This window comes from Gavialis gangeticus, unplaced genomic scaffold (genome assembly GCF_001723915.1).
Source record: "Gavialis gangeticus isolate Ggan-Ray unplaced genomic scaffold, GavGan_comp1, whole genome shotgun sequence".
Lineage (NCBI taxonomy): Eukaryota > Metazoa > Chordata > Crocodylia > Gavialidae > Gavialis > Gavialis gangeticus.
Genome location: NW_017729031.1, coordinates 107,752,965 through 107,762,180, shown reverse-complemented (window position 1 = coordinate 107,762,180; position 9,216 = coordinate 107,752,965). Strand labels below are relative to the sequence as shown.

Here is a 9,216-nt window from a genome sequence, read left to right as displayed (position 1 = left end):
CCAACTTCCAAGGGAAGTGGTGCTGGCCCCTACCCTGGGGGTCTTTAAGAAGAGGCTGGATGCCTACCTGGCTGGACTCATTTGAGTCCCGTTTCTTGTTTTGGGGTTTTGTTGTTCTCCCGCCCTGGCGGGGGGTCGGGCTAGAAGATCTACTAGGTCCCTTCCGACCCTTAATCTATGAAACTATGAAACTATGAGAGCTGACGGGTTCCGTTGTTTTGCTCACACAGGTCTGACAGAAGATGAAGATATCAAGGTGATGCTGAAGGGTTCCCTCCTGTGGAAGATCAAGTCACGCAAGGGGCAGAAGGAACGGCTATACCGCCTGCAGGAGGATGGGATGACCATCTGGTTTGAGAGGCGCTTTCAGCGGGCTCATTCCAAGCAGATCTGTAAGTCACAGCTCGGGGGAAGCACCATACAGAATCTGCGAACCAGCCCTCTCCAACACAGAATGGGGAGCCCCAAGCACAGGGCCCACCACACCACCCTAGGATTCAAAAGCCAAGCTCCCCCAAATGCAGCACCCAGAACAACAACCTCCTCCAATCTAGAAGCCAGAACCCAACATAAGCAGGAAAACAGCTTAGAACAGAGATCGACCTCTGCACCAAAAATCTCAGAACCCAGCGCTCCTCGTGACACCACACAACCTGGAGCCTTGTCTCAGTGCCTAGAACCACAGCCACACCAGGACCCAGCACGCACTCCTTTCCAGATTCCCATTGCTATTCAGAGAAATAAAATGACAGGCCTAGAAAAAGCCTAGGGGCGCGACCTCCAGGGTGACAAGCAGCACAGAGCTCTCAACTCCAGGCTTCCATCACCACTGCCTTCCTGGCAGAGGGTCAGTCAGCCAGCAGATTTGCCCAGGGTTGTCTCCACCTGTATGTTCAGGGCTCTGCATGCTATTACAACCCCCTTTTGTCCTCACCATAACTTCCTTTTTTAGCATCTCTTGGCAGGTGTGCTCTGGTTTGATTTCTGGATCAAGCAAGACATCACCCACCCCAAATACGTGCAGATGCGCAGCTCAGTTTTCAGGCTGCGCTACAGCGGTGTGGAGCACTGTCTCTGTCAGGGACACCAAATTCATTGCTCACAGGACCTCTATCTGGCCCGGGATTAGAATGAGAGGAGCTGGATTTAAACACAGCTCTTGTGTGTCCCTGGCCCCTTTTGTCAGGGCCGGGCTCTTCCTGCTGAACATCCTACCGCACTTGGTTCATCCAGGATCCAATTTTCCACAGAGCCCAGCATGCTGGGTGCAGACCAGAAGCGGTGCCCTTGATCTCTGGCATCCCAGCTCAGGGTTTGGACTTCCCCAGCAGCCTAGCCCACAGCCTGAGGGCTCACTGAGAAGATACCCTCCAGAGAGCTGGATTACATTTTCTGTGCTTGGGTCCAGTAGGCTATTACCATGGGGCACAGTTGTTCCCCAGTGCCACATACAGTAGGCCTCTTCCCATCCCAGAACCAGGCACAGACCCATTCCTTGCAATGACCCATTTGGGAGCGTGAAGTTGGATGCCTGTAGAAGCATTTGCCTGATGAAAGACTTGGTCCTTCAGAAGTACTGCCTCCTTGCTGTGTGCTTGTTGCTTTTCTCTGAAGTCTCCTGGCTGCAGCCGCATTCTTTGGCATTAAGAGCCCCACAGTGAATGCAGCAAAAGAGCGCAGATCAGTAGTTCTTAACCAGGGTGCTGTAGTACCTTGGGGTGCCTTGAGATTCTTTCAAGGGTGCTGTGCGGTGCCATACAATGTTAACTCTTTAGGTGTGTAAACGTGATTCACAAAATCAACTTGGAGATTTCAAATAAGAACCCATAGGTTTAAACACATTCTGCCCTGTTGTGGTCTTCTTGACTTTGCATCAGGAAAATTGCTTTATTATTTTTATGTAGTCAAAAAATAACTAAGAGCTAGCCTTTTAAGAGGGGTGCCTTGAGTCTATGGAGGGGTGCATTGGGTCTAATGGGGGTGAGAACCATTTGCTAATATCCATGACTAACTGCCATAACCAGTTAATGTAATACGAATGAGAGCGTGAAATACAATACAGATCTCAGGTCAGTCACCCAGGAAACTGGTGGAAAGGCAACTCCCCTGGTGTCATCCCTGCAGTGGGCATTGATAAAATCAGCAGAATGATGTCCATTAGCCCATGCAGGTGCTCTTTCAACAGTCAGGGCCAAGGCTTCAGAGAAACTAGCACCCAGTGGGCAGAGGTCTTGTGAAAATCTGGCCCTTTGGAACCAGATCCTTCGAGGTCCTAGGCAGTGGAGGTTGCTCAGCATCTCATGGTATTAGGGCTCCCTCTGTAGAGTAAGCAGGTTGGAGGTGGGCGAGATGGGCAAGACCCTTGTTAAAATTCTACCCAGGAGGACAGGACTTAGTCCTTCAATTTGTTGAGCCCCACTGAAAATGCTGCCCTTGGCAATGTGGTTGAGGGGGGAACAGAAGTCACTTTGGTGAAACACTCCTGTGACCATACACTGTGGAGGTGAGAGGTGGATTGGGCTCATTGGTGCTGCTGGGCATGAGTTCCCAACCAATCCCAGAGCACAGGGCTGAGCTGATGGGTCCTGCCTAGCTCAAGTTCAAAGCAACATGGAGCCAGTCTGTTTTGCATTGTCCCCAGCAGAACCCATGTGCTCTCCTGGGTTTGTCCCATGGGCCCTGAATTTCGAGAGTGTGCCACAGTGGGGATACATTGGGTGCTAAACTGCTCAGTTAAGAGTACCGAACCCCTGAAGTCCCAGCCATGGGCACTGCCATAAATCTAGCTTTAGTTTTGTGAGCTGATGTGGACCTGGTTTGGTCAACAGTGAAAGCTCAAACCCAGCAAGTTTCAGTTTCTGCTCAGCTGTTCCTTGATGTAGCTGGCATGTAGGGTGAGCCCAGAGTGGAGTCCTTCCTCCCAGCTGGTTTTGGGTGGTAACCGGCTTCAAAAGGCTCAAAGTTCAAACACAGGTCAAATAAGCAGCCAAGAAGGTGTTGCTTGGCTGTAGTATCCAGACTGTAGCAGCAACCAGGGGAACAAACTCCAGCAGGAGAGTCAGGCCTGAGCTTCAGGAAGGGTGTGTGCACCTCTAGCTCCCTGGTGACAGTTCCTGGGGAGGGGAAAGAAACTGTTCTTCTTGTAGCCAAACTGGTTAACTCACCCAGCTTCAGGCCAGGGAGGGAACAGGACACATGAGACAGCCCTGAGGCTCAGGACCTTTCCACAGGGCTTTACTGTGCAGCTTTTATTCCACAGTAAGTGCTCGTGTGCATCTCTTACTCTGTGGGCACATCTACATGTCACTGTACAGTGACATAGCGATGTGATACGTCACTGCACAGCATGCTATGGCATTGTAGGGATCATGCAGGGTCTACGTGTGATCGCCAGCTACGTCACTGTAGTGGCACGCTTCCCCATTACAACGTGCTGCTACAGCGATACAGTGGTGAAATCTACCTGTGCACCATTAGCACAGTGCTGTAACTGCCTGTACTGCGCTGTGCTTTAGCACTTCCAAAAGGAAGTACTAAAGCACGGTGCTGTAGCAACGTCACGGTAAGGTGAAGTATAGACATGTCCTGTGTTAAGTGGAAACTAAACTGCTCTTTTATTGAGGGCTAAGCTACCGCAGTTCACTTTCCATTTACCATGGGATAAGATTGTTCATGGAGCTGCTGATATGGTGTAAATCACCACTTGCTTTTGCCCCGGGGTCAATTGATCGGATGCCCATACCCATAGATAACTATAAAGGTTGGAGGGGTGGGGAAGGGATTGCACCAGGGCAGCAACACCGTTTGTCATTTGCAGACCTCTTGAGGGATCTCTTCCACGCCTCCATCCCACCAAGAATACCCAGTCCACCTGGGTTCCCAGCAGTAGAGTCAAGAGGCCAGCTGATATTGTCTGCTCAACGGTGCCTCTTGGGGCCCTTCTGATGCCAGGAGCCACTGACCCATCAGCAGGTTCTAAAAGGTTCTCAGTAAATTGCAAGCTGGAAACATAGGCCCCTCTGCCCCAGCAAGTCCCTGTTAACCCGGGAAGAGGAGCCCATGCCCAGATGTGAGTGTCCAGCACAGGACGCTGGGCCCATCCCTCTTCCACTAGCTCTCTTCTCTTGCAGTCTCCATCGTGCACATTGAAGGTGTGCGTGAGGGCTACCAGTCAGAGGGCTTCCGCAAGTATGGCAGCTCCTTCCCTGAGAAGCACTGCTTCACCATTGTCTTCAAGGGCAAGCGGAAGAACCTGGACTTGGCTGCCCAGCGTGAGGAGGAGGCCCAGACGTGGGTGCGGGGCCTGAACAAACTGATGGCCAGAGTGAAAGCCATGAGCCAGAGAGAGAAGCTTGACCAATATCCTTTCCAGCTGAGTGGATGGAAATCTCCCAGAGTCTGTCCTTCACTGTGGTTCTGCTCCATGGCCATGCAACAGGGCATACAAAAACCTGCCTCAATGGGTCTCCCTTTTTCACCAGCCTTCCAGCCCTCAGGGTCACCAGCCTGATGTCTTCAGACCCCCAGGGTTTTCTCCTGGGCACATGCCAGTAATACAGGAAAGTCCTCTGGCATATAGGAACTGTGTTTTTGATTGTACAAGCTGGGTGTGAGCACCAGCCCCTGCAGTTAAATCAGCTAAAGCAACACAAGGCTGGGAGGGTGGTGGAGAGTGGGGAAATAGTTATGGCTTTTGGGTGGCAGAAAGGGGAGATGAGAGTCTACCCCGGTCCCATCATAGATTGTTCAGGGCCTGACTGAAGCCTATGCAAGCTCCACGGGCTGCAGTCAGTTTTAGAGCCAGTCCTTATGGCAGAACTTAGCTCCATGGCAGAAAAGGCTTCAATAGAAGGGAGTCCTCTATGGAGTGAACTGGCTCCTGGCAGTTCATTTCAACAGCCTGGCAGCTGGCTCCCTGGCACAGACTGATCTGGAGGTGTGGGTGTGGGTATAAGGAGTGGGGAGTTGGAGCTGGTGAGTTCATTGAAGGTGCTTTCTTTAACCTCTGCTGCATCTGGATCCATGACATCCTGCGCCAGGCCGACAAGGACAAAGACAACAAGATGTGCTTCAAGGAGATCAAGAACATGCTGAAGATGATCAACATTGATATGAATGACATCTATGCCCACCAGCTCTTCAAGGTACCCTTTCCACACACGTGCCGACAGCAATTGACAGCATGCCCTGACCCTAAAATTCAGGAGAGATGGCCCTCCCACCCCATCTGCTCCACTTAGTGTAAATAATTACATAGTGGTGGGGTCAGGAAGCCAGGTGCTTACCCAGGGTGTGTGAGGCCCAGCTCCAGGGCCTCTGTAATTACTTAAAGCAGAATGACTCCAGTTGGAGAGGCTGGGGGAGGTTTGCTCTGGAGCAGCTGACAGCCTGATGGTGAGGGTGCCAAGTGCCAGCCCCTGCTGTGAACAGGCAGAGCAGCGACTTGTGCCTGTGTCTCCAGCCTCCCTGGGAGTGCCCTGACCCGTGGCTGGTCATTGCATTGCAGGCTCCAGCCCACCCCTGTTCCACCCTGGCCCTGCTGGGACTGGGGCAGTCTCCACAAAACATTTGGTCTTGACAAATTAGCATTTTCTGACAGGAAACATGGTGAACTGCCCCCTTTCAGTGTGAGTGCTTGCTGCAGGGTCCTAATCCAAGCCCAACGCCCTTCATCTGGGATAAGAGGCCCTGATATGGGGAGGTTCTCCCCTCACCTTGGACATGAATCCACTCTCTGTGTGCCCCCAGCAAGCCTGACCCAGCAACGCCATGGAAGGCAGAACACCACCAGCAGGGCCTCAGAGCTCAGCCCATCCAGGAGAGCCTTGGGTAATGGCTCCAAGCCAGGCAGCCTTCCCCTTCTTCTCCACACTGCTGCAGGAAGCCTGTCGGTTTTGCAGAGAGATGGAGAAGCAAGAGTGCATTTCAGCACAGACACAGTCCCACCCCCCACCTTTTGCTTCGGAGCCAGGAACATCTGCATCCCATTAAGCACTCAGCCTGTGCCAGAGAGAGACAGGAGCAACCCGCAGTGGAGTGAGGGCTTGGGGTGAGCTGCAAGCAGGAGCAGAGCTTCCTCCTTCACATAGGCGACTGGTAGGGGGTGCACGGGGGTGCACATTCCACCCCGATAGGGATGGTGCCCCCCCCCGACAGCCAACACTGATGCTGTCAGGAGGACTGGTTCGCCCTCTGACAGAGCCACCACTGTTGGCGGCTTCTGCGGGTGCCCCCCCTAGATTCAGGAGGCACCAGTCACTCATGCTCCTTTGAGTCACAAATAAAGCAGAGGAGGGTGGAGGGCATAAAGACCAGCTCTGCTGACCACCCATGCCACCTACCCAAGCCAGCGCCCCCCCCACATTATCCCCACTGGAAGCTGCACCCTGTGTATGTGTTCCTGCTCGTAGAGTCACAGGAGTGCAGGGTGGGATGGATGGGTCATGTGGGCCAACCCTGTGCAGGAATGCAGGCACGCCACTCCTCACCCAGCCCTGACCGGTGCTTATCTAACCTCTTTTTAAAAACATCCAGTGAAGGAGATTCCACAGCTTCCCTGGGCAGTCCATCCCACTGCCTCTTCTAGCAATGCAGAAGATTTTTCCTGATATCCGATATAAATCTGCTCTACCATAACATGAAGCCATTGCTATGCATCCTGCTCTCTGCAACAAGGGAGAAAAGTTGTTCTCCTTCTTTATGGCAGTCATTCAGATATTTGAGAACTGCTACCATGGCTCCCACTTAATTGCTTTTTTCTGCAACCTAAGCATGCCCAGTCCTCTCAACCCTTCCTCTAATGGTTCTCAGCCTTTTTTAAATTCAAGGTACTCCTCAGAAAGTTCCAGCTCCTAGTTTTCACTTCTTTACAGACAAACAATAGAGCAATTCTTCTGTTGCAAAGGACTTAGAGAGCCCACAACAGGGCAGGATTGTTTTGACACTGTAGATTTCTATTTGAAACCTCTTGGTTTATCTTGTGAATCATGTGTGTACACCTAGCAGTGCTAGCATAGCATGGCACCCTTGGAAGGATCTCAAGGCTCCCCAGGGTGTTGCAACACCCTGGTTGAGAATCTCTACTTTCCTCATTTGGCTTGCCTTCCAACCCCTCTTTTTTTGTTGTCTTCCTCTAGACCCTCTCTAAATTCTCTCATAGGTTGCATCTACATAAGGTGCTTAATGCACAGTAGCCTAACAACATTGTGCAGTAGTGTGTCACGGCACAGACAGCGCTAATACGCTACTGCTCAGTATTATTAGGTTACTGCACAGTAGCATCACTAAAACTAAAAAGGCATTTGCTGGCACTACTGCACAGTAACTGTAGTTGTAACTTAGTACTTCATTTCATTAAGCAAGTACTAAATTAAATTTGCAGTAACTTTGGCGCATTAATGAACATGAAGATGCAACCATCCTCCTTAAAATGTGGAGCCCAGAACTACACACAGTACCCTAGATGAGGCCTAATCAGCACTGAGTACAGCGACACCATCTTGTCTCTTGTTTTATACCTAATACTCCTGTTGATGCAGCCTAAACTTGAATTAACTTTTTTTACAACTGCATCACATTGAACCTGTTGAGTCTGTGATCCATCAAAGCCCCCAGGTTCTTCTCAGCAATGCTGTCACCCAGCCAGTTACCTCCCGTTCTGTATTTGTACTCTGGATTACTCTTCCCTAGGCCCAGCACTTTGCATTGGTGCATGTTGACCTTCCATTGTTGGATTTCCACTGATAGACTGGAATTACCCAGGATGGAGTCTGGGCCAGGCAACACAGCTATAGTCACCAAATAGTGTAGAAGCTGCCTCAGCTGCTGTGGGGATGCTGTGGAGAGCGGAAAGCTCTGCTCCATAGCAGCCCTAGCTTCCCTGGGGACTCCTAACCATGGATGCTGTAATGGGGTAGACATCTGTTCCAGCATGTTTCTTCCTCACAATGACTAGATGGATACCACCCTCTCCAGGGGATGGGATCTGCCTGGGAGATGGCAGACCCGCTCTGAGGTCTCTGCTCGGCCTGGCTTGGAGCATGGACTAGAGCTTAGGCCTCCCATATCTCACGTGCAAGTGGCTGCCACCAGCTGTATGACCTTCTGGGGTGGGCATCCTTCCTTTCTGCTGTGGTAGCCATGCCCCTTTGTAGAAATAATTAAATACTCAATGGAGCAAGAAACAGACCTTGAACAGTCGCATCTTCCCTGAGCACTGGGCTGTGCAGTCTTGGGTTTCCCAGTGACAATTAAGTTGTTTCTACAAGAAATGAGAGAGAGGTGGGAGACTCGCCACAGAACACTGCACAGCGCAGGGGAAGAGACATTTTTGGGGGTGCCAGATCTGGTTCACGGTGCCCTTGGGGTCCAGCACTCCCACTGCAGCAGCTCAAAAATGTTCCTGTCTGAGTTGTGATCACCCAGACCCTGGGCTGGCCTGTGTTTGATTGAGACTGGCAGCACAGGGTGCTCTGGGCCCTCAGTCTCATCCTGTCAAGGTGGCTGGGCTTGACCAGGAGCTAGTTTGGGGCAAGAATTGTAGCTGGTGCACTGGGGTGGGGATCGTACAGGTGGAGCTGGATTAGTGCCTGCTCTGAGCAAAACTGTAGCAGCATTCAGCTGGTGAGAGCTCAGGGAAGGTGAGGGGCCTGCAGGCCTTAGTCCCTCAAGGCAGCTCTGCTCTTGCTCCCAGGGGTTGATGTTGGAGAATAGAGTCCTCTGCTTTACCTGGAAAGAAACTAGGGTAGCAATAACACTTTTGGCTGAGGGGCCTGACTGAGTTTCAGAGCAGTGTTCCCTCTAAGCTGTGTGGTACATGCGGCCACGCAGGCATGCCTGGCAGCATGGCATGAGCACACCTGCATGACCATGAATGCTGTGCAGCTTAGAGAGAACCCTGTTCTGGAGACCCATGTGGCTGGGGGGGCCGGCTCCATGGCACCCCAGCCTGATCCAGGCCCCCACCTAAGAATATGTTCAGCCTCTAGGGTATGTTCAACCCCTGGCCTCTTAGCTGTATGTGTGCCAGGCTGTAGGAGGGGTGTGCATGTCCACAAAGAACAGAGCGGAGACCAGCCCCACAACCCTTCTCGTACAGATGCCATCAGATTTCATAGATTTCATAGACATTAGGGCTGGAAGGGACCTCGGAAGATCATCGAGTCCAGCCCCCTGCCCCAGGGGCAGGAAGTGAGCTGGGGTCATAGGATCCCAGCA

General features: G+C 51.9%; 1 protein-coding gene across 2 annotated transcripts in view; it reads left to right on the top strand.

The window, feature by feature from the left end:
- The window catches only part of PLCD3 (phospholipase C delta 3), a 71,215-nt gene that overhangs the window by 39,906 nt on the left and 22,093 nt on the right, over positions 1-9,216 (top strand). The window contains exons 2-4 of one of the 2 annotated variants that reach the window (XM_019523534.1): positions 231-392; positions 4,131-4,359; positions 5,015-5,144. In XM_019523534.1, the coding sequence (XP_019379079.1) occupies positions 231-392; positions 4,131-4,359; positions 5,015-5,144 (521 nt within the window). Of the gene's footprint in view, positions 1-230; positions 393-4,130; positions 4,360-5,014; positions 5,145-9,216 lie in introns of those variants that run through there. The other variant, XM_019523535.1, reaches the window with a different exon arrangement.